At 47.6% G+C, this 25799-nt stretch overlaps 1 protein-coding gene and 1 long non-coding RNA gene across 17 annotated transcripts in view; one reads left to right on the top strand and one right to left on the bottom strand.

Moving 5' to 3' along the window:
* Positions 1-1562: 1562 nt before the first annotated feature.
* On the bottom strand, positions 1563-20801 carry LOC112587311. The gene is made up of 2 exons (XR_006542224.2): positions 20667-20801; positions 1563-3364 (listed from the first exon to the last, which is right to left on the bottom strand). It is a non-coding gene; the product is annotated as an uncharacterized LOC112587311 (long non-coding RNA).
* The window catches only part of AFDN (afadin, adherens junction formation factor), a 114415-nt gene continuing 108528 nt past the window's right edge, over positions 19913-25799 (top strand). For all 16 annotated transcript variants that reach the window (XM_044923995.2, XM_044923989.2, XM_044923984.2 and 13 more), the window contains exon 1: positions 19913-20143. In XM_044923995.2, the coding sequence (XP_044779930.2) occupies positions 20039-20143 (105 nt within the window). In that variant the 5' untranslated portion in view covers positions 19913-20038. The remainder of the gene's footprint in view (positions 20144-25799) is intronic.

The following is a 25799-nucleotide window of genomic DNA, read 5'->3' as shown; positions in this document are numbered from 1 at the left end:
GGAAAAGACTCTGATGCTGGGAGGGATTGGGGGCAGGAGGAAAAGGGGACGACAGAGGATGAGATGACTGGATGGCATCACTGACTCGATGGACATGAGTCTGAGTGAACTCCAGGAGTTGGCAATGGACAGGGAGGCCTGGCGTGCTGCGATTCATGGGGTCGCAGAGTCAGACACGACTGAGTGACTGAACTGAACTGAAGTGTGTGATTCCGTGCCTTTGTTAAGAGAGTAATTTTTGGACAATTATGTCATTTATAGTCATTGAATTAGAGAGGGTGCTTCATACCCACAGTCAGTGGTTCCAGACTTCAGTGACCTTAAAATCCTGTATTTGTTCTATGGTTTTTCTTCTTCTTCCTCATACTTCTTGCTGTATGTTTCTTTAACAGATTTCATATCTCAGCTTGTCGGCTAAGAAATGTGATGGCTAAGGAATTAGAGAGAGTGAAGGGAAGTTCAGGACAGAGCAGGCTCAGGATAAAGAGAAAACACTGAAGCTGAGGGGTGCTGCTGCTGTTAGAGAGACCCCCAGCCCCTCCGTGGGACACAGCATACGGAGGTGGGGCCAGAATGGAGACCGTGGGGCAGGTGCTCCCTCCCGTCCCCTCTGCGTCCTCACCCTGCTCTCCGCTCCCCTGAGGCCGCCCCGTCGCCATTGGGATGTATTTCACGGTGCCTCCTTGGAAATCCTCAGACTCTGCTCTTCTATTATGCTGCGTTTGCCACCAAACTTCTTAAAACCTTGCGCTTCCTGATTTGACTTCCACTCTTTCCTTCCACTCCTTCACACTCCACAGAGCTGAAATCTGATTCCCAACCTCCCAACTAGTAGGGAAACAAAACTCACCAAGCCTGACTCCCTAGAGAAGCTGTCCTTGCTGGTCGCCCATGAGTTCTGAAACTGATAAATCTGAGAGCAGGGTCCCCCCTGGGGACCCCGACGGCCCTTCCCTGACTCTCCCCAAACGCTTCCCATGTCTTCCCAAACAGTCTCCTCAGTGGACTTCCCTTCTTCCTTCTGTCCATCAGCGCTGGATCCCCTAAGAATTCATCTAGACTTCTGCTAACTCCATGATCAGTGGAGAAGCTAGAGCCCATGGAGCCCCCAGCCTGTCAAGAGGCCACGGCTCCATCCACCTGTTCACTCCCCTTCACTCCCCTTTCTGCAAACTTGATCCCATCTGTTGCGGGACCGGAGACGGCCTTCTGCGGTGCAGAATGCTGTGGGGTGGAGGCCGAGCAGGCCGGGGACACGGGGACTGGAAAAGGGCATTGGAAGACACAGCTAAGGGTGTCCGAAGGGTGATGGGGGCAGGAGGGTGGGGCTGGGGGGTCTTCACGCCCTGCAAGGAGCAAAGAGAGCCTGGGCTGCTCCTGGGGTTCCTCTGGTCCTGAGCTGGGCCTCTGCGGTGGGGGCGGAGGCTGGGGGCGAAGGGTGGGGGTTCAGGACAGAGCCGCGGGGCTATAGCATAGCTCAGGCTATGCTCCTGAGCACCAGGGTGGCCCCCACTGAGCAGGCACCTTGTGGCTTATCAGGGTGACTCCAACCGGACACCTTCTGCTTCCACTTCTTTATTAAGGGCGTCACCCACCTGATGCCCAGAGCTGGGAAATCAATTGCTCTTTCTTTTTTTCACACCAGATTGGCATGCAACTCTAAGCCAGTGGGCTCCCGGCCAAAAGGGTGGCACGCCGCTAAGGGTTCAGCCGAGGAGAGTTCTATGGAGGCACTGTTTACACAGGCGTGGGCAGGGCCACCGAACACGCAGGGAGGGGAGATGGGGGAGGAGCCCCTTCGTGCGAAACGTCCAGAAGGAGAGGGGCGCAGTGCTTCCCTTGGGCCAGAGGCATGGGGCAGGGGTGGCCGTGGATGGCGTGGGGCTTCTCCTGGGCTGCGGACAGCGATCTAAGATTGCTGGTGGCGACAGCTGCGTGAGTCTGCGGATGGAGCCCTAACCACCGCATGGCGCACGCGCGCGAGCCCTACGGCATGCGGACTGTATCTCAACATGTATCTCAATATATAGGGCGGGGTGGGGTATGGCGCTTCTGGACCGCTCGAAACTAAGCAACAAGGGGAGCGGTACCACCTGTTGGACCCAGACTGGAGGGCACGGACCAGTGATGTTGGACCACGAGAGGGCGGCTGTCCCGAGTGCCCCTCGGCAAGAGCTGAGTCCAGAGGATAAAGCCACTGCCAGGCGGCAGGAAGTTGGGGAGCAGGGGGGAGAGAGACCCCACCCTCTCTCTGCCCCCCACCCTCCAGCCTGTGCCGCCTGCAGTTCACACGGGGCAGGTCACCCGCCCGGGGCAGAGCGGGGCAGGGAAGGCTGGCTGAGAGCAGGCAGTCACAGGAATTAGGAACCGTGTCGTCCCTTCCTCCACTGTCCATACGTCACGAGGACCCTCACGAGGCCAGGCCTTGAGCTTCCTAACATCCTGCCTCTAGTCTCTCTACAAGCCAGCCAGGATGGGGAGCAGTGAGTTCCCGAGGACGCGGAGGGGGACACACGCGTAGAGAACTGAGTGTTGGGAAGACAGGCGCCGTCTGCCCAGCACCTGCATGCGGGGCAGGGTCCGGCTGACCCAGGCTGCCCTGATTGGGCGCTTCTGGTCTGTTCTCGCCCAGACGGCGGATCACACCGCTGTTCTCGGACAACAAAGGGGGCAACCCCCACACGTCGTGTTGGTGTCGCTCGTTGCCGGGTTGTAGGCAGACCCGTCACAGATGCGAACAAGGCGCTCGGAGGCAGAAACGTCTCCCAGAGTAAGAGGGAAACTCAAATCTTCTCTGACAAACAGGGTGCAGATCAGGCTCGCAGGTGCATGATCTGGGAGAGCGGCTCGAAAGGAAATTGCCCAGAAGCACGTTACAAAGACACGGTTCACTGGGACCAAACTGGGCACAACTGGGTGGGTGCAGATGCTTTCCTTAAACAGAAGCTACAGTGAGACATTTTCTGACAAAGAAGTGCTATATCACGTGGTGTAACATTTCACGATTTCTCTGTGAAATTTTTTTAGGAGAAGCTCTGGCAAGAATTCTTAAACATTGTGAACTCTTGTAGGGCAGTGATCTTACACACGATCAATATCCAGTATTGGCAGAGGTCCAGCAGGCGAGGATGCGGTCACAGAAGTTAGGAGGACTCCGCCCTGTCTTCAAACGGGAACTGGAAACAGAGGAGGCCGCTGCCGCACTTGGGAGGTTCTCAGGAGAATCCACCCCAAGAACGCGACACAGTTGGTCTCCTGTCGCACTGCGGTGCCCTGGCGAGCCCCGGGAGTCAGCTTGTACCTTCATGAGAACGAGTTCTCGTTCCTCATTTCATGGTCTCTTCATAGCCTACTCTTCTATTTCCTGTACAAGAAACACAGGACAAAGTTAATGCGTGATGGACATTCTTCGCTTGCCTATTTCTTTTTAAAACAAACGTGCTGTGCTGCGCAAGGTGCACATTTGACGGATAACGTTCAAAACAGGTCCCGACGCCACATCCTCGGGTACCACCCGACCGGGAAAGCTTCAGTCTACCCTCGGAGGTACCTGAACAGCCGACTTGAGCTGCAAGAAAAACGCTGGAAAATGCACTTCCTTTTCATCTGCCTGTGTGCCCAGGGGTATAATTAGGATATGGAACTTGAATCTAATTATGGGTATCGGCTGAAACCTAAAAGAAGTAATGACGAGTTGACAAGTATTTATAGTGAAAAAAAAGCTCTTGGTGTCAGAGAGGAAGGGAGCATGACTTTGAAAGACTAGCATTTGCCAGGGTGATTGAGTGCTTCCGCCCATCCTCTCAAAAACCTGAAGGTGAGCGTCAGCAATGGGGAACGGGCGAGGCTTCACCCTCCGTGGAAGCTGGAGGGTTAGCCTGGCACAGTGCCAGGGAAGCTGGTGGAAGACAGGAGCCTCCAGATCAGAGTCAATGGGCCCAGCACTCCCAGCTCAACAGGCAGCCTGAGTTCCATGCTTACCTCTGTCCTCCACCCCCAAGTCCCATAGGGGTTTGCGTCCCAGGGCACCAACTCCAAGCCCCCCCAGTCTTTTATGATGGGCTGTAAGCAACCTGCCCCCGACTCCAGAGGGAGACACTGTGTCTACTACAAACATTAGCCCCTTGAGATTCGACGGAGGGAGCTGCTCCATCCTCCAGAGTGTTTGCTCCACCTTCATCCTGGGAAAGACGGTTGTGACAAAGGACACCAGTGCTCCATCACTGCAAGAACCATGTCCTGACGGTGGGCAATCTGCTTCCAGTTATTACAGATACATAAATTAAACACAGCGAGGAGATCCAAACAGCCCATCCTAAAGGAAATCAACCCTGAATATTCATCAGAAGGACTGACGCTGAAGCTGAAACTCCAATACTTTGGCCACCTGATGCGAAGAACTGACTCATTGGAAAAGATGCTGATGCTGGGAGAGATTGAGGGGAGGAGGAGAAGGGTACGACAGAGGACGAGAGGGTTGGATGGCATCACTGACTCAATGGACGAGTCTGAGCAAACTCCAGGAGATGGTGATGGACAGGGAGGCCTGGCGTGCTGCAGTCCATGGGGTCACAAAGAGTAGGACATGATTTAGTGAGTGAACAGCAACAAGAACAAAGTAAACACCGAGGAAGGCATCCGAGCTGCTCGAGGTCACAAAGCTGAAGTTGAAGCATCGGGATTCCAGTGCAAGTGGGTCTGACTCCTGCACTCGTCTCTACCAGACAGCTGCACGGCACCCTTCCACATGAGCGAGAAATCGTAATACAAAAAGGCTGTATACCACAAACGCCAGACCTTCCCTCCTAGCTCCCTGAGTATCTAGATTTTTCAGTGACAGGTCTATTACCGTCAATGCTTTTAAACAGGCCTCACAGCCTGGCACTACCATCCTGCGTTTTTTACATGTAGAACATGAAACAGAAGGAAAACCAGCAGGGGAATCAGAGTTGTAGCAGAGACACGGCACATCCTGACAGTTTGCTTCCAGCTCTGGGACTCCGCCCCCAGCTCTGGGACTCCGCCCCCAGCTCTGGGACTCCGCCCCCCAGCTCTGGGACTCCGCCCCCAGCTCTGGAGTCTTCAGACCAGGCCACTTTCAGCGCTATTGGATGTGGCACCTGAATGTGGGCACATTGTGCAATTTTTTTTCTTGCAAAGCCAATAATATTATATTAATATTTCTCAATATCTTGATTGTTCTGGTCTCTAAACAAAATTTATAAGTCATTATTATGTGTGCATTTCTGCAGGGATTTCTTACCAGACAACACTTTAAAAAAATTATATTTAAATTTAGAGAGTATACTTCATTTCTAGACACAGAGAAAGATTTTACACAGTTGAAACGTATGTTCTATTTCCAATATTGATTGCTGATTTACTTCTAACATGTTTGTGCTATATTTGCCCATGAAAAAAAAAGCAGCAAAATTGCCAAAATGAAATCTTCTTAAAAAGGATCAGAAAGAAAAAAGTAGCCAGATTTTTGCCTAAGCCTAACTACTTCAAGAAGTGAAAACCACACAGGAAACCACTTTGACCAAGGGCACAACATTTAGTAGACATATGACATGATCGAGGTTTCCGATAGGGGAGAATCTTTTTTGCCAGCTTTACTGAGGTATAATTGACATACAATAAACTGCACATATTTAAAGGATATACTTTTTTTTTAGTTTTCACATACATACACACCCATAGAAATATCACCACAGTCAAGCTATTGTCTTGTGATCCATTACAATCTTCATTTCCTCCCCTCCCCAGACTTGTGTGTTGTGAATATTCAAGACCTTAGTAGAATCTTGGCATCTCATAGAACCTCAGGCCTGAATGTTTCCAAATTAAAGCTTCTCAGGTTAGCTGTGAAGTTTCACATTTTTAATTTGTATAGAAAAGCAAGATGAGTTACCCTCTATTTTTAATGAGTTTTCAATTTAATACTTACATCATTCAAAATACATCATCCAATTTTTTAGTTATATTTAATAATTTAGGAAGACTTCTTCATTGACTAAGAATACATTTTAGAAATATTAATTGTACATCATTACCCTGCAACATTTTTTTCCCCTTTCAACAAAATGAACTAAGGCAAGAATGTTTTAATCTATAAAATTCATTGTAAATATTAGCACCTTATGTATAAAACACACTGGGTAGGAATAACTAAGTCTATTATTGTAATGGTTATATTTTGATCACAGTATAGGATTTGTATGGTAACCTTTTTCATTTTAAAATTGTTCTGCAACATGGACCAACCTTGAAAACATACTAAGTGAAAGAAGCCAGCCACAAAAGCCCACATACGGCATGACGCCTTTTAAACGAGACACGGAGGACAGGCATCAAAGTGGACACAGAGGCCAGTGTTCACTGTGGTGGTGGGGGTGGGGCAAGATGAGGCTTGACTGCTAACCGGAGCGGGGGTGAAAAGACGCTCTGACATTACTAGTGATGTTTGCATGACTCTGTGAGTGTACAAAAACTCACTGAGATGTACACTCATAAAGGTGAATTTTATAGTATGTGAATTACATTTCAATGAAGTGACTATTTTTAAAAAATTTGCTGAACTTTCTGAAAAATACCAATAAAGCCCATCTTCCACTCTAATAATGTGAGTCTCTTTGTTTTCTCAACCCGATACTCAACATTCCCCATCATACGCTGTCAATTTACTATATATATTGAAATTCAAACTGCAATCTTGTCTTCTTCAATTAATAATGGTGTGGGGAAATTTATAATTAAAAATTGCTTCTTGAAAAAAATCTTGTTATTAAACAAAAAGAACCATTTCCAGAATCCCAAGGAAATAGAAGGACTCAACCGTAGAAAATTATCTCATAATAAGCTGCTGACATTTATGCTTTAAAAGACACTAATGATACTTAAGCTTCTCATGAGAACTACATCCATGAGAGATTGAAAGTACACACTACCCGGTACTGTTGGGTTAGAAACGTACGTGTTCCTGACCGCGCTGCGGCTCTCTGCTAGCCTAGTGAAAGAGTCATGGTCTCAGGATGTATTAACACATAAGGAGAATTTACTATCCAAACAACAAATTCCTTCCATCTAATCTAAAACTTCTTTCCACCTTTCCCAGTGGCTCAGATGGTAAAGCGTCTGCCTGCATGCGGGAGACCCGGGTTCAATCCCTGGGTCAGGAAGATCTCCTGGAGAAGGAAATGGCAACCCACCCCAGTATTCTTGCCTGGAGAATCCCACGGATGGAGGAGATGGGCAGGAGGAGCCTGGCATGGGGTCGCAAAGAGTTGGACACGACTAAGCGACTTCACTGATGAAGGTGAAAGAGGACAGTGAAAAAGTTGGCTTAAAGCTCAACATTCAAAAAATGAAGATCATGTCATCTAGTCCCATCACTTCATGGCAAATAGATGGGGAAACAATGGAAACAGTGACAGACTTCATTTTCTTGGGATTCAAAATCACTGCAGATGGTGATTGCAGCCATGAAATTAAAAGATGCTTGCTCCTTGGAAGAAAAGCTATGACAAAGCTAGACAACATGTTAAAAAGCAGAGACGTCACTTTGCCTACAAAGGTCTGTTTAGTCAAAGCTATGCTTTTTCCAGTGGTCATGTATGGATGTTAGAGTTGGACCATAAAGAAAACTGAGCACTGAAGAATTGATGCTTTTGAACTGTGGTGCTGGAGAAGACTCTTGAGAGTCCCTTGGATTGCAAGGGGATCCAACCAGTCTATCCTAAAGGAAATCAGTCCTGAATATTCATTAGAAGGGCTGATGCTGAAGCTGAAGCTCTAATCCTTTGGCCACCTGATGCGAAGAGCTGACTCAGTGGAAAAGACCCTGATGCTGGGAAAGATTGAAGGCAGGAGGAGAAGGGGACGACAGAGGATGAGAAGGTTGGATGGCATCACTGACTCAATGGCCGTTGGGTTGGAGCAAGCTCCGGGAGTTGGTGATGGACACGGAGGCCTGGCGTGCTGCAGTCCATGGGGTTGCAAAGAGTCGGACACGACTGAGCCACTGAACAACAACCATCTAAAATGTGCATAACTCCATGTTTGTTCATTCTGTCCTTGATATTTAAGCAAGCATTAAACCAACCAAAAAAGAAAAAGAAAAACCCTTGAAACCAAAAATCGTTCCACATTTCAAAACAGTTAGATACTCACTCAGGTCAAAGGTAATTGGAGACATTCTATTAACAACTAAACTTTTTCAGTCTATGATTTTCAACTTTTCTGATACATAATTGGCTTTTTAAAATTGATTTTTTATAAATTTATATAAAAATCAATCTAAAATTTTTTTAGAAATTAAGAATATTATTGTGTAATAATGTTATCAAATTATTTATAGCTATGGTTTGCCTTGTTAACTACCTTAAAAAATAAATATCTGTGCTTTATTTAGAAGAAATCAAACTGGTAAAATTACTGGGCATAAAAATTTATCTGTTCAGTCTTGTAATTATTCTATAAATTGCAGAAAAATAAAAATAAAATCTTACCCTCTGGGATTACTTTAGGGTTGTGTAGAACAGGGGATATTTTTGTGTAAAAATGTAGAGAAAGCACTTTAATAATAGTATGCACATAAACACCCTCGAAGTACAAAGGAAACAAAAAAAAATAGTTTACTTATGTGAAATGGGGGTTAGATGTGGAAAACAGAAATAAGACTACTTACAATACCTTTGTAAATAGTTCTGATTTTTGGTTCACATCAGTGTATAAGCAAGTAACAATCTTTTTAAATGAATAAAATCATTGTCCCTTTTGACTATTAAAAAAACAAAACATAAAACAGAGGCAATATTGTAACAAACTCAATAAAGACTTTAAAAAGATCCAAGGGTCAAAAAGAAACTTTGAAAAGAAAGAGGGTTCGGCATTAGTAGCCAACAGCAGTTTGACATTCAGAGAGGGTCACCCCCGGTTATGACCACAAATCGAGCAACAGACCACGGGAGAAGGGGCCCCACAGTCTGGTTGGTGGGGGATCACTTCTGGTGGGAAGGGCGCATCCACCTGTGACTGGAAGTCGATGGCGGTTCTGCAGACAGACGAGGCTGTGCCCTGGTAATAAGCGGCCCTAAACTGATGTGTTCAAACCCACCTCGGGGCTCAGCAACCCTGCAGGGTCAGCTGGGGCTGAGACGGCTGCTTGGCTTTTTGCAGCCTTCATTCCCATGTGGACTAAGTCACTGCCGGCAGGGCAAACAGGGCTGGGCGATCACTCACTGGCCCCTCCTCCCGGAAGAGACACTTTAAGTCCACACCGTTTCATTGACCTAAACAAGTCCCGTGAGCTGCCTGACTTCACACATGTAAGGTGACATTCTGCATGTTTGAGAGAGGAAAACAGAAACCAGCCCTCGGTGCTAAGGTCTAAGGGGGATGGTGAAGGACCCCAGCAGTGGGTCTGAAGGGGCCTTCCCCCAGAGGGATGAGTGAAGCTGGGAGGTACGGGGCAGAGGGTGTTTGTAAGATGGAGTCGGGGACAACCTGCCTGGAACTCACATGTGAGACAGTAGGAACTGAGCTAAAAAAAGGAACTGGGCTGGGTCTACTTGGATGACTTGGTTTTATTGGTGTGGACAGAGATATGATCAGAGCAGCGTGTTGGGAAGATGGAGACCGTCTGGCCTGGGGAGAGGGTGTGTGAAGGGCCCCTCAGGTGGGGAGAGTCATAACCAGAGCTATAAGGCTGGGAGCCCGGTAGGGAAGAGCAGGAGAGGGCAGGCAGGGCCCTGAGGCCAGAGGGACACGCCCCTGAGCCAGGCTTTCCCAGGAGGCTTGTGCCGGGGAGGGGTGGGGTGGGGAGGGGGGCTGCAGAGGAGCGGGGGTGGGCAGCAAGGCACCCTGAATCCCGCACGTGGAGACCAGCTGGAAGGTGGCTGAGGAACTCAGGAGAAGGTGAGCATGCGCTTGCTCTCCCCTATGTCTAGGATGCAGCGTTTAAACATGTATAGTATATACCGACTACAGTGTTGCAGTGGAAACAATCACAGTAAACCACAGCCCAAACAAGGACAATATAGTCTGTTAGTTCTTACACATGCTATGGCTTGAAACCCTCCCAAGGCTTGCTTCAATACTCTGTGCAAACAGAAGTGCCAGTGTAGTGTCTTTTAATAATTCAAATTTGCATACAAAGTTAAAATTTAATGATTTTCCCACACACACACATAAGCATGAATACTTCTGTACTGTTTCACTTCCATCCAAGTCTGTTTAAAAAAACATTTTTTTTTTTTTTCCCCTAGACTTTCCTCCTCTTCATGTACCTTTCTAACACCCTGCAGGACCAACATTCAGTGGCCTTCCCAGGTGGCTCAGTGGGTAAAGAATGTGCCTGCAATGCAGGAGATGTGAATTCCATCCCCAGGTGGGGAAGATCCCCTGAAGAAGGAAATGGCAACCCCCTCCAGTATCCTTGCCTAGAGAGTCCCATGGACAGGGAAGCCTGGTGGGCTACAGTCTACAGGGTCCCAAAGAATGGATGGGACTGAGCACTCACATGCCAGCGTTCATAAGTAAAATGAAGGTGTTCCTACAGCCACAGGCACTTGGAGAATGCATTCACATGCTTAACTTTAACTTAAAGCTTGTGATCAGCTCTGTAAGAGGGGTTGCTGGGGTCACTGCCATCATGGAGTTTATTCTTCACTGAGGAAAATGCGCCTCAAGAGAGCTACAATGATCCGCTATCCTATGATTCAGAGACGGACCTCACATTTGAGGGCTTGACTTTCCCCAACAACTTCTCATTCTAAAACCTCTGATCACACGCATAAAACTGATTTCCAGGCTAGTTCAGTGATACAAGGGAACCAGCTTCACCCAGGAGAAAGAAGAGGTGTCGCTGCAGATGTGTGACACCGGGAAAGTCATAGTCTCAAGGTCAGAAAGGGCCTCACTGGTCATCAGAGCCAGTGATGATCAGACCTACTCCCAGAATCGTGTATGCTTAGCCCTGCATTTTGATTCTGCGTCTGGGATTGAGCAGACGAAACAGAGGTTTCAAAAGTCCTCTGAAGTGTGAACACTGAGTTGATAGTTGATGACTTTAAGGAGTGACTGTTCAGTTTCACAGTATGACAATAATATTAGGGGAATATGTATTTTAATTACTTTGCCAACAAAGGTCCGTCTAGTCAAGGCTACGGTTTTTCCAGTAGTCATGTATGGATGTGCGAGTCGGACTATAAAGAAAGCTGAGCGCCAAAGAACTGATGCTTTTGAACTGTGGTGTTGGAGAAGACTCTTGAGAGTCCCTTGGACTGCAAGGAGGTCCAACCAGTCTATCCTAAAGGAGATCAGTCCTGGGTGTTCATTGGAAGGACCGTTGCTGAAGCTGAAACTGCAGTACTTTGGCCACCTGATGCAATGAACTGACTCACTGAAAAAGACCCTGATGCTGGGAAAGATTGAAGCTGGAAGGAGAAGGGGATGACAGAGGATGAGATGGTTGGATGGCATCTCTGACTTGATGGACATGAGTTTGAGCAAGCTCCGGGAGATAGTGATGGACAGGGAGGCCTGGCGTGCTGCAGTCCATGAGGTTGCAAAGAGTCAGACATGACTGAGTGATTGAACTGATGTATTTTAATATTTAATAGTCCTTGTCTTCTGAAGATATTAATACATCTAAGATAGTAATGAATCAATACGTCTAGTTTTCTGGTTTATTTTTTGGTTCTTGTTTTGAAATAATCTGGGGATGAGGGAAGAGGGCAGAGGGTCCATGAAGCAGGCTTGTGGTAATCGCTGGAGCTGGGTCATGGGGACGGGAGAAGAAGAGCGTCTTCTTATGACTCTGGTGTGTCTCACTGAAGCTTCTGTAAGAAGAAGCTGAAAAACAAAGCTTCCCAGCAAACGCTTTTGTGATGATGCAGCTCCAACGACAGCGGGTGTGTGACTTGGACGGTGTGCACAGCTACGTCTTAGCGGGGCTGCTACAGACACGCGCCCACACGCGCCTGAGTGAGGAACCGGAAACGGCGTGACCGCAGAGCGCGTGCAGAACGCAGAGGAGGCGCCAGCGGCCAGCGGCGCGTGTGCTCAGGGACGGTTTGCTCCCCCGAAGCCGGGACCTGTCGTCTGGGTCCTGTCTCTGATTCCGCCCTTTCCCCTCGTTTTAAGTCTGTTTCCACCTTGACCTTTGCTCTGCAGTTCCACTACTTTGTATCTGTCCGCAGTCTGAAATTCTTCTAACCTGGAGGCTCATTTTTCGCATTCTGGAAACTCCCCAGCGTTTATGGCTGCTCTGCGTTTCCTCTGTCCCCTGGAGTGCTGATGAGACTGAACTCCACCAGCCAACCTGAGGCTCACAGACGCTTACGTTTAGAAGCCTCTTTCTTCCCGTTCTGCTTTCCAGACGTGCTTCTCAGCACTTTTCTTCCTTTTATGGTGGTTTTTTTACGTCAACGCCCACATGGATCATTTCTAGAATCTCTATTTGGTTCTTTATAAATGTGTTGCTTTATTTCTTTGAGTTTTTTGTGGATTTTACTTCATCATATATACCTGTAAGTTTCCCAAATATTGGGAACTCCCCTGGTGGCCCAGCGGCTGAGACTCCGAGCTCCTGGTGCAGGGGCCGTGGGTTCAATCCCAGGCCAGGGCACTGGATCCCACAGGGCAAAACTAAGACCCGGTTCAGCCGAGTAAATAAATAATTAAAAAAAAAAAGGTTCCCAAACACTTAAAACTGTTTCTAGAATGTTCTACTACTTTTCCTCAAGTGAGTTCATCTTTAGATTGCTGCTTCTGGTGGTCCTTCTGCAGCTGGTCTACACGTGGGCCTCAGCATGTTGGGTCTTTCAGCTCACCCCAGGTCGGGGGCCATCTCCCTTGGTCTCTTGGTGCCTCTCCACTCACCCCTCTCTCTGGCTAACACAGGCCTTGCCCTAGCCCACACAGGGCGCTCCTCCTCCTGGAGTGAGTATGTTCTGGACTGGACGTCTCCCAGAGGCAGCCATTGCAGGGCTTAGCTCAGTTCTAGGCCGCAGGATGTATCAAGGCCTCCTCTCCTTCTGGGGCATGTCCTGGAGTCCCCAACTTGACAGGAGCCCAGCTCCTGGCAGATCCACTTCCTCAGGCCCCCAGGTCCAGCAGGTCGGTTCCTCAGGCCCCTCTCAACAGCTGTGCACCTCTGTCCAGACGCCGATCTGCAGTGATGGCCACATGGTCTCAAGTGACCTCTAAACTTACATTTTCTCTTTACTTTTCACCTACCAGTCATGTATAATCAGAGTTGGAGTCTCTGAGCATGTACCTGTAACACCATCATAACAGAAGCTGATTCAGGCCTTCCACTTCTCACGGAATTACTGCAGACGTCAGAGTATCTTGTTTAAGTTGTGCTGCACGAGCAAACACCTGTGGTTTGGTGTTGATGGTTTCCAGAGATGCTGGTGGTTGAGGAAGAGCTCCCAGGCTCCCGTGGACAGAGGAACCTGGCAGGCTACAGGCTACTTTGTTCTTCGGTTTATCTTATTTTTACTGCTGTGTTTGTACTGTGCTTAGTTGCTAAGTAGTGTCCGACTCCTTGCAACCCCATGGACTGTAGCCCGTCAGGCCCCTCTGTCTATGGAGATTCTCCAGGCAAGAACATTGCAGTTGACAGCCATGCCCTCTTCCAGGGGAATCTTCCCAACCCAGGGATTGAACCCAGGTCTCCTGCATAGCAGGCAGATTCTTGACCTTCTGAGCCACAAGGGAAGCTGCTAAAGCCTTAATAATATGCATTCCCTTCATTTGGTATGCTTCTATTTGTTGGAGTACAATTTAATGGGAGTTTGCATTTAAAAATGTTTTCCAACAATTAAAAAAAAAAGCCAAAGAGACCGATGGAATAAGAGAAAATATTTGCAAATGATATGACAGGCAAGGGCTGACTCTTCAAAATATACGAACAGCTCATCCCACTCAACCAAAAAACCAAACAACTCAATTGAAAAATGGGCAGAAGACCTTAGCAGACATTTCTCCAAAGAAGACATGTAGATGGCCAGTAGGCACATGAAAAGATGCTCAACATCATTTATTATTGCTGCTGCTGCTGCTAAGTCACTTCAGTTGTGTCCGACTGTGTGACCCCATAGACGGCAGCCCACCAGGCTCCCCCGTCCCTGGGATTCTCCAGGCAAGAACACTGGGGTGGGTTGCCATTTCCTTCTCCAATGCATGAAAGTGAAAAGTGAAAGTCAAGTCGCTCAGTTGTGTCCGATCCTCAGCGACCGCATGGACTGCAGCCTACCAGGCTCCTCCATCCATGGGATTTTCCAGGCAAGAGTACTGGAGTGGGGTGCCACTGCCTTCTCCGCACTAATTATTAGAGAAATGCAAATTAAAACTACAATGAGGTACCACCTCACACCAACCAGAATGGCCATCACTGGAGAGGGTGTGGAGGAAAGGGCACCGTCCCACACTGCTGAAGGGGACGAAAGCTGGTGCAGCCACTGGGGAAAACAGTATGGAGGGTCCTCAGAAAACGCGAGTTACCGTGTGATCCAGCAACCCCACCCTTGGGGATATGCCCAGAGAAAACTGTAATTCAAAGAGATGCACGCACTTGTATGTTCACAGCAGCACGGTTCACAACAGCCAAGACATAGAGACAATCTAAATGCCCATCAACAGCTGAACGGATAAAAAAGAGGCAGTACATACACACAACGGACACTACTCAGACACGAAAAGAATGAAGGGACGCCATTTGCAGCAACATGGATGCAACTAGAGATGTCAGACCAAGAGAAGAAAGAGAAAGACAAACCCCACGTGGCACCACTTACACATGACATCATATCTGTTGCTTAGTCGCTCAGGCGTGTCAGACTCTTTGGGGACCCCATGGACTATAGCCCACCAGGCTCCTCTGTCCATGCGGATTCTCCAGGCAAGAATACTGGAGTGGGATGCTATGCCCTTCTCCAGGGGAATCTTCCCCACTCAAGGATTGAACCTGCATCTCCATGTATCCTGCACTGCAGGCAGATTCTTTAGTGCTAAGCCACAGGGGAAGCACAGGGAAGTATATCCAGGGATACTTCAATAAAAAATAACAAACAAAAATATGTTTTCCAGCAAAATCATACATATTCCATGTCTCAGCATATATCATACAATTATATATAACATATAAAAGGTTATATATTTATATCCATAAGTATTATATATATGTGTGTGTATATATATATGCAATATATAAATACCCATTTTATAGCAGAACATGGTATGAGACACAGAGAATAACAGTTAATGTATCTGTACCATTTGTCCTCTTAGGTCTGTTAAGTCACTGATCTTTTTCCTGACACTTTGTGTTTTCTGGAGCCTCTGAAAATTGCTGCAAGAGTCAGCTTTATTACATTCAGTTCATCACAGAACCTAGTTTCCATAGTCTCCTACATTTTCTTTTGCTTTGTTGTATCAGTGGCAGTCGGGTGACGGACTCCTACAGAAGCTGCTCAGGAGCTCAAGACCTCAATTTTAGGAATGAGGCACTCTCATAGCTCCACTGTCCGGGACTGTGGTCCCGAGAATAGGCAAAAGCTGATGGAAAGCTTCCCAGACCTCCAGGCTGAAGACCCTGCCTCGTGAAGACCCCTTGCTCGAGTGCTGGCCCCGGGGGAGCTGGCCGGCAGCTGAGGATGCCGTGTTGGCGGCCCACAGCGTGCCACGCTCAGCAGTTGGGGTGAGGGTCCGACACCCTCTGCACGCAGAGCTCGGTGCTGCACTCAGCGCTGGGAGAGGGGGCAGAGTCAGGAACTGCAAGACAGGCCTGGTCACTGGGGGTCACCGCATGGCATCACTGTACAGCACATCACGAGGGGGAGTGGGCAGTGTCCATGCGCTAAATTCTCCATCTACCACTACACACACAGAACAGATACACACAGACACACAGACACTCACACACACACAGACACACAATCTGACATACACTCAGACACAGACAGACAGACACACGGGCCATTTTCTTTACACTCAGTGTAAACATCTTATTTATCTGTTTTATATAAATAGATCTGTTTTTTTTTCAGCATTATCTTTAGTTTAAAAATGCTAGAGAACACACACCACGGAAGTCTGAGTTAGTAATATATATATGTATAATATACATATTTTTAAATAAGTAAGATTAAATTCTCATTTTAAGGGCTTTTTATGGCTCTGCTTTCTATGAACTCTACGTAATCTAAAATTTAACTATCAGGAACATTGGAATATAAGGAAGAGAGTATAAAGTATATTTCTTTCAAGTATATATTTCTCCATTTACCCAGTAAAGTAACACATATCCTACTTTTATTTCTTGAGATCTAATCCTCTGGAATTTTTTTTCTTTTTTAAACTGAATTAACCACACTGACCTTCGTAGCCATGGGTTAGGCAAAGGAAGAGTTTGGTTACTTAACTTTTAGATTAGCAAACTAAATTAACTTTCACTGCTTTAGGCTACTAAGGAAGGTGCTCTACCCTAGGAATTCTCCTGTTTGAACCTTTATTATACCCCTTTACTTTTCGTTTAAAGATGATCCTCTGAATTGATATCTACAAGAAAAAGCTTATAAGATGCTTAGTACAATTATAGGATGAAATATTTTAAATTTCGTTAATTTACTGAAATACGAAATCTATTGGTGGCTAGAAAATGACCCATAGGTCATTAAATATAGTTGATATAGTTATACGTAGTTAATATATTTCTATCATTTTTTTCTTCTGAGGTGGTTTAAGCTCCTGATCTTCTCCCTGGCATTTTCTATTTTCCAGAGCCTGTGGCAACTGGGGCAGGAATAAGTTCATTTTGGTTGGTCTCAGAACATGGTTTTCATAATGCTTCAAAAAATATTTCTAACTGTTCAAAGCTTAACCAGAATTTTAAAATTATCATTATTTATTTGTCCTTATATAAGATATGACATTGCAAGGTTTTATGTAGATTTGTTTTACAGATATTTAGAATTATTGGTAGGTCAGTGTTAACTTAAACAGGACCTCTTAATTTTCTTAAAATGTAGCTAAAAATAATACTTAAAAAGGAAAACAAAAGGTAAATATATAAATTGGAGAATTAATTTTAAAAAATAGACTCAGATTAAAAAATCTTTTCACCCTCATCCAGTGCAGAGTTGTTTAGCTTCAGTCTGGCCTCTCATTCCACACCTCAGTTCTTATCTACATGGCAGGATTCATCATAAACCCCACACAACTCAATTTTCATATAGCATCTCTTGAATAGCACTTACATGTGATTTCCGAAATGTATCAGAACTCAGCAGCGCAATGAGAACAGAAGATGGAGGGCATGCCTGCTTATTCTTCTCATAGTGTGGCATCAAGATTAACATATGGCTCAGCACATTTTCTTGGGCCTTGAACAATAACAACTAGCAGAGGAATTTGTTACTCTTAAATTTTCATGGCCTAAATAGATAGGGATCTTCATGATTTAAGAACTTCCCTGTAGCTCAAACGGTAAAGAATCTGCCTGCAGTGCAGGAGACCAGGGTTCAATCCCTGGTTCTGGAAGATCCTCTGGAGAAGGAAATGACAACCCACTCCAGTATTCTTGCCTGGAAAAGCCCATGGACAGAGGAGACTGACAGGCTATAGTCCATGGGGTTGCAAAGAGTCGGACACGACTGAGCGACCACACACACACACACACACACACAGTTTAAGAATCATAGGTATTCTATGGGTTTCACCTTGCTTTTAAACCTTTGTCAAGAAACTCACATTGGTTGGGACCTCCTATGAACTGTATGGGCTTATGTGGTGGCTCAGACAGTAAAGAATTCCCCTGCCAAAGCAGAAAACGCAGGTTTGATCCCTGGGTCAGGAAGATCCCCTGGAGAAGGAAATGGCAACCCACTCCAGTATTCTTGCCTGGAGACTCCCATGGACAGAGGAGTTATATGCTCATACACTCATAACACCAATGGGGATTTTTAATAAGTCGAAAAAATGATAATAATGAGCTTTGATTTAGAGCCTTCTCTGCATCAAACTGTAGGCATTTCATGTGTGCTTTATATTTTTATTACAAAAACACCACTACAGGGAGCCCATTTTTATTTTCCAGAAATACTAAATTTTCCACGTGTACTTATTTCAGACACCAGCAACCTAACTGCCAGCTTTGCAAACTCATTTTTTTTCCTCTAACAGCCAAGTGATCCTTGCTAACAGCATCGTCAGGAATAAAGCTCTTACTGTTAGAATTCAGCTGACGATATAGCTGATGACCCTCATGCCATGCGTGCAACCTAGCTGGACAGTTCTGAGCTGTATGGACACTGTGATGTTCACCACAACAAACAAACAAAAAACCAAAATCTCAAAACAGAAAACGATTTGAGTCTATAAAGAAGCACAGGAACTAAAAGGCATAAAGGAACAGAATGTCGGAACAGGGATGTGCTGTTTATACACATATGCTTTTCTGCAAGTCACCACATTTTAATTTTGAGAAAGGAGGCCAGAGATCTATTGAAGAATTCATCCCCCCGTGGCACTGGTTCAACACCGCAGGCTTCTCTGCTGAAAAGCCTCCTTATGAAGCTGAACTGTACCAGTGCTGCAGAAAAGAGAGCTGAAGACAAAACCCAGCAGGGACGATAGAATTCTCATCTTTCCCAGAAAAGAAGAAATCCAATTGGTGGAGAGGAAAATCGTCTCCACGCTGCAAAGGACAAAGTAATGACACAAATAAAGAGGCTCTGTCAAACGCAGCTCGCTGTTTTCATCACTTGGCGTGGTATTTCAGAGATGAGGGCTTTTTGTTCCCACACATCACAGATAAGGCAGGAGGCTGGTTTCACCTGGCCCAGCGCATCACAGAGATCTGTCTGCTGACAGGTGTTCTGAGGCCAGTTTTTTTTTTTTTTAAGGGGTGGGGCACGGGGGAGAGGCAATTGAAAAACCCCTAATGACATAAACATTCCTAAAATGGACAAAACTTGCTCCTGAAATGAATGTGGGGTCTGCGCGGACACCGGGAGCCTGAGAGGCGCCCGCGCAGTAGACAGGCAGCATCTCCCCGCGGGGGCACCTCGGGGGACCCCCTCCCCCGTGGCTGGAAGCCTGTGCTGGGAGAGGACAGGTTTTCCGGTCCACACGTGACCCGGACACCGCGGGACAAACACGGGAGAGGGGGCCCAGCCCCGGGCGGGGTGGACATGGTCACCCCGGAGCTGGCCTGGTCGGGCGCTGCGGGCCCCGTGTGGTCAGCGCGCACAGGGCCTCCGCGCGTCCTGGCCCGGAGGCCTCGACAGCCCAGCGCGCCTGGCCGAACTCGGCTCGCCCGGAGGACCCGGTACCGTCCATCCGAACTCCACCTACGAGCCCGACCCGAGGCCGGCCGACCCAACACATCAGCATATGGACCCAGCCAGCCCATCTGAACCCAGTACCGTCCGAACCCGGCCCCCCGATTGGACCAAACCCGGCCCCCCGATCGGACCTGGTACTGTCCCTCCGAACCCCGCCCACCCATACCCCGGTCGGACCTGCTACCGCCGGTCCAAACCCGGTACCGTCCGAACCCGGCCCGCCCATCTGACGCGGGACCGTCGGTCCGAAGCCGGTACCACCTAAACCCGGCCCGCCCGTCTGAACCCGGTACCCGCCTCTGCATCCGGCACGGTCAGCGCCCGGCACGGCGGTCGGACCCTACCGCCCGCCGGGACCAGCCCCGCCCGGCGCGCGCGCAGCAGCAGCACCTCGCGGAGGCCGGCGGCGCGGGCGGGCGGGGCGCGCGGGCGGGGGCGCGCACGGCGGGCGGGGCGGCGCGGGGCGGGCGCTCGGGGCGCACTCACACCGGCCGGCGGCGGACGCGGGGCCGGCGGACGCGGCCAAGCAGCCCGCGGAGCCGAGAGCCGAGGCGGCCGGGCCGGGGCGCGCGGAGCCGGGAGCGCGGGGCGCCGGCCGGTGGGACCGAGGCGGACAGGCGGCGAGCCGGGCCCGCCGACCCCGGCGCGCGGCCCCTCGGCCGAGCCGACCCCTCGGCCGGAGGATGTCGGCGGGCGGCCGCGACGAGGAGCGGCGGAAGCTGGCCGACATCATCCAGCACTGGAACGCCAACCGACTGGACCTGTTCGAGATCAGCCAGCCCACCGAGGTGCGGGCCGCGGGCGCGGGCGGGGCGCGCTCACCTGCGCGGGGCGGGGGGCGCCTGGACCGGGGGGCGCGGGGCGGGGGCGGGGGGCGCGGCGGGGACGCGGTTGGCGGGGCCCCCGCCCGGAGGACCTTTGTCCCGGGGCGCGCGGGCTTGTGGCCGGCCGCGGGGCTCGGCGCCGGGCTCGGAGGCCCGGCGCGCACAGCGAATGTCGGGGAAGTTGTTCCGACCGTGCGGCCCCGCTGATAACGCGGCCCGGAATTGAACTCCGCGGAGAGGCGGTCCCTCCCATTCGCTGCCGGCGCTCAGGTGGACGGGCGGGCGCCCCTCCCCGCGCCGGCCGTGCGCGCGGCCGCGGGCCCGGGGGTGGGGAGGGGAGGGGGCTGGGCGGGGGAGGGGAGGGGGAGGGGGAGGGCGAGGGTCGGGAGGGGCAGGGTGTCGAGAGGGGGAGGGGAGGGGAGTCGGGGCGATCGGGTGGGTGGGGGGGCTTTGGGGAGGGGCGGGGGGCGCAGGGCGCGGCGCGCACGGTGGCTCCGGGCCTGGCTAGGGGTAGCCCGCCCTGGGTGTGCTCCTGGAAAAGGAGGAAATCTCGCTTGCCTTCGGCCTGGGACAATGGTAGTTGTTTGTGGCAGAGAGGCTGAAAGAATTCCCAGCAGTTTTCTGTTTTTTAAATAGGTCTCCTCCCCTTGCGTTGGTCTGGGAGAGGTGTGGGAGGGCCGTGGAGGGGAGGGCTCAGGGAGGGACCCTGAGAGCCCATCCTCCAGCCGCGGGAGAGACACCTTACCCGGGACTCGTGTCCTCCTAGGGAATGGTTTTACTAGCATCTATTTCTGATTTGTCCCAGTAGGTAATTACAAGTTAATACTGTTTACTGAAATGCCGTCTTTGGGGCCCCAATCCTGTTGGACGAATTTGAACATTCTCATGAAATTGAATGCCTTATCATTAAACCCCAGTTTATAGTTTTGAGCAAACTTGACTTTTAGCGTCTCAGCGTCTTGATTTTGCCCATGTTGGGGGCGGGGGAGGGGAATCCATTTCTTACGTCTGCACTGGCAGAGCCATTCGTTTTAATACGTAGTTGAATGCCAATATGAATTATTAGGTTCAGGTTGCCAATTGATAAGTTACTCCTGGTTCACAACTCATCTTCTCTAATGATTTTATGAGTTAGGTGCTAGTAAACAAATGAATAATGCATAGTTGTGTTCATTCATAGGTTTATTAGCAGGTCTTTGAAAAGAGACGTGCAGTCATTTAGCCTTCAGGATTAGGTTGTCTTTCAGAATAATGAGTTCATTTTTCTTTTTTCTGGTTTAAAAAATTCAGATGTAAAATATTTTGGTACATAGTTGTTTTGTTTTTCTGTTTGAATGGACCTATTTATAATTTTTTTTTTTTTTTTTTTTCAGAAATTTCCCAACTCTGGTTGAGAAAAGGAATCTTTTTTTCACTTTAGTGATAGATAATTCAGTTTACTCTTTGGGATTCTGAATGCACTGGCATTTTAAAAAATCCTGAATCAGAAACACAGTTGATTTTATTAAATTCTGTTTTTAAGCACTTGGTTGAGACTTCTCCTGTCCTTTCTGAGATACACTATCTGAGTAGTTTTTAAAGTAAAACTGGCCTGTCATTCAGAGAACTATGTTTTTTCTGGTTATTCTGCGGGTGAAAAGTTGCTATGCAGATGTTGAAGCAAAGCAAAAGTTGAAGGACATTTCAGGCAAATGATTATATATTTCATTTAGAAATGGCAACGCACTCCAGTGTTCTTGCCTGGAGAGTCCCATGTAAAGAGGAGCCTGGTGGGCTGCAGTCCACGGGGTTGCCGAAGTGTCAGGCATGACTTAGCAACAAGACACAATAGCCTCCCCGCTTACACCTGAACATGTCTAGAAATGGTCCTCCAAGATTATATTAGAAAGTGTTTCTTGATGAAATAAGTTGGCTTTTTAAAATATCCGTGTTGTCTTCTTCGCTCTTGCATTATGTCTAGTACCTGGTTTACACTTCCATTCTTTGTTTTCTGGAGAGCCTTTGCCTGCTGTATGTGTCTGTTTATTCTGGCCTTTGGAAGTTTAAGCTTCACATTTAGCATGTGTTTTTCATTATCATGAAGGTAAACTAAAGTTAATAATTCCCTAAATCAATATTTTAAAGCCAGTGGATTCAAGTTGCTTTATCTAAACTTTTTTGTCTGAACTTTTTTTAATATCTGGGAAACGATGAATTTTTCACTCTATTTGTCCATCACAAATAATTTTCCTTGTAAGAATGTAACATCATACTGGCCTTTATTATGGTCAGTAAATGTTGAGCAACTTTACTTCAGAATTTGATTTGTAAAAATAAGTTGTAAGGCATGTATTTATATATTTGGAGAGGCTTTTTTATGTACGTATATGAGAGTGTAGTTGTTGATTTGTGTTCTTTTGGCAGCTTTTTTGGAGGGGTCACAGTGAGTGACCTGAAGTTGCTCTTTTAGACCCCATGGACTGCAGCCTACCAGGCTCCTCTGTCCATGGGATTTTCCAGGCAAAAGTACTGGAGTGGGCTGCCATTTCCTTTTTCAGAGGATCTTCCCGACCCAGGGATCAAACCCCGGTCTCCCGCATCGTAGGCAGACTCTTTCTGGGCTGAGCCACCAGGGAAGCCTCTGTTACCAAATTACAGAACTACTGACCGTCTGTGGTAGGTGGTTTCAGGCAGTATTGCTAACTTCTGATCTGGGGTGTTTATGTTTAGGGAGACGATAAGCTTGGCTCTTTGGATTACTCTCTCTCTTAAAGAAAATTAGAATATGTTCTAACTTCAGCTTCGTTAAGTTTGCTTTGTATTCACCTTTGTATGCAGAAGGGCTTCCAAAGAAGAAACAGACTATATTTTATCATTGTGTGTTTTTCATCCCTGATTATATTTAAAAAGAAAGTTGGTGATCTAAACTTAGAGTCAGTGCTTTATCACCAAGAAATTGATATTAAGCTGAATTAATATCTTGATTACCATGGAGACCTATAGTGCTTGATAATGCTTATAAGAGCTTCTTAGTCCCGCCTGTCCTTGTCTTATTTTTAATGTTAAGCCTTCACTTCTTTTAGGGGTTTCTGATAATTTATCATAGCAGAGTTCTTGTTGCTAATCTCTGTACTTCCTCAGAAGAAGGCTTCTCTGGTTACCCAAAAGTCTGCGTGCTGTTGGGTGTTCCGTTGTTTAGCTAATTTTGTCATTGTAGCCATTGGTTTTGTCTGAATCATTCTCTGATTGCATGAAGGCGAGAGCTTAGCATTTTATTGTTTGAATTGTCAATTTTATGTCTGTCACATGGTGCGTGCTCAGTGAATACTTTGTGAAAAGAATGCTGAATGTGGTTTCCTTTTTGTGTACCTTTATTCTTGACTACACAGGAAAGTGAGCTTTTTAAAAGCTTAGTGAAATTGTCTGTTAGACTGTTAAATATTTGTCGTTTCATGTCTTATTCTTCTGCATCAACTTTACACCTGAATGCAAAACCTGTGCTGCATAGTTAGTTGACCACTTCACTTTTGTGAGATATGTATTACTTATTGAATTCATTGCCTTTTTTTGGCATCGATGGGAAAAAGGTTAACCTAGAATTTTTGTGGACACCCCTCCATTCTTTATTGAAGGTGGATATGTTATACTTTGGTACTCTGATTAGTCTGGAGAAGTACTGTGGTGCTTCACACGACCCAGACCACCCCGAGGTGTGTGTGAAAAACAACTCGTAGTTTCTCAGCAGAGGTGGAGGAGGAAGTCTTCAGATGAGGTCGTAGTAAGTGCGTAATTTGGAGCTTGAACTGGGCTTCCCTGGTGGCTCAGATGGTAAAGAATCCACCTGCAATGTGGGAGACCTGGGTTTGATCCCTGGGTCAGGAACATCATCTGGAGGAGGGCATGGCGACCCACTTCAGTATTCTTTCCTGGAGAATCCCATGGACGGAGGAACCTGGTGGGCTACAGTCCATGGGGTCGCTAAGAGTCGGACATGACTAAGCAAATAAGCACAGAGTTTAATCTATATTTTGGACTAATGCTTAGGTTGTAACTATGCTTTATCATACAACTTAACTATATTTGAGACTGTTTTGGAAACAGCAGTTGTATTATTAAACCTTGGTACTTCGGAAGATCTGGTGACTAGTGTGTGATGAGATAGGCAGCTGCCACTGATGTGTTTTTAGTATTTATAGGCATCTCTATTCCTTTAAAAAAATTTTTTTTCTTCTGTAGTAATTGGTTGTGGTTTGTGTTTGTGGGTGTGAGGTCAGGGCACGCTGTCTCCTTACCTTGACTTGAAGCTGCATCTCGACCAGCTTCACTTTGCTGTGTTCCTGCCAACGAAGCAGTAATTGTTCCTTTATGTGGTTTATGGACTTAATGGAATGTAAACGTTGTAAATACAGGCATTTCTAGAATTGCCAGATTTTGATTGTGGTTAATAGTAGAATACAGAGCTCCAGTACTTTGGCTACCTTGTGCGAAGAGCTGATTCACTGGAAAAGACCCTGATGCTGGGAAACATTGAAGGCAGGAGAAGGAGGGGGTGACAGGATGAGATGATTGGATGGCATCACCAGCTCAGTGGCCATGAGTTTAAGCAAATTCTGGGAGATGGTGAAGCACAGGGAAGCCTGGTGTGCTGCAGTCCATGGAGTTGCAAAGAGACACCATTTAACAACCAAACAGCAGCAATAGTTGAATAGCAGAACTTTCATATTCGCGAAAAAATTTGATTCACAGAAAACTAGGATATGATACCAAGTTGGTGGGATGTTTAAGAGAAAAAGGCTTAGGGTTATGTCAATAGGGATTTAATTGAGTAATTGTAGTAGATAAAGCATTATTATTAGTGGTTGGTTATTATTCTGGTGGCATAATCTGTTTATAAACAGTTTTGCCAGACTTGAACTTGATGTAGTATCAGAAAACACTAGTAGATAATATAGCAGTTATTTTGGTAGACGCTTGCTTTCCTCTATTGTACATAAAATAGACGCGAACAGTATTCATGTAACATAAACTGAACTGACCTCTTCAGTGAAGACATGCTCAGGTGGAGTCTGCAGTCTTCGCTCCTGGTTTTTTTGTCGCTTTTGGTTCCCTGGCTGGTCTTGCTTCCGGTGCGCTCAGTAACCGTGCCGACGCCCAGGACAGTGGCGGGAACGTGCGTGACCTGTGGTCGTAGGTTAGACTAAGCAGCCTGCCCGCTGCCCCCCACGCTGGGGGAGGACGCGTCACCCTTGAGTCTGTCTGAGCCCCCGACCGCGGTGCAAACAGCGGACCGGGCTTCCACAGGGGCTCTGGTCTCCCCCGGCTCCCTGCAGACCCCCAGCCCAGCCCAGCCCAGCCCGAGAGCTGCGTGGAGGGCCTGGCCCGCGACACCCTGCTCATGCTCACTGTTGTCTGGTGGGTTTGCCGTATTCTGAGTCACGGCTTAATAGTTCTCTGTTGCTCCATTTCATACTTGTTCTGTTAAAGGAAAGTCAGGCTCCCGCTCTCCACTAGTTTAAACCATTTGTTCCTTTAAAGAACGTACTTTCTCTGTATCCTTGTCGGCTAATAGTGGTACTTCCCATGGTGACTTACTGTTCTTTTTATTTCCTGAGTCTTGCAGGAGAGCCAGCACAATTTCTAA

This window comes from Bubalus bubalis, chromosome 10, assembly GCF_019923935.1.
Source record: "Bubalus bubalis isolate 160015118507 breed Murrah chromosome 10, NDDB_SH_1, whole genome shotgun sequence".
NCBI lineage: Eukaryota > Metazoa > Chordata > Mammalia > Artiodactyla > Bovidae > Bubalus > Bubalus bubalis.
The sequence above is the reverse complement of the archived record's forward strand: the minus strand, read 5'-3'. Positions and strand labels throughout refer to the sequence as shown.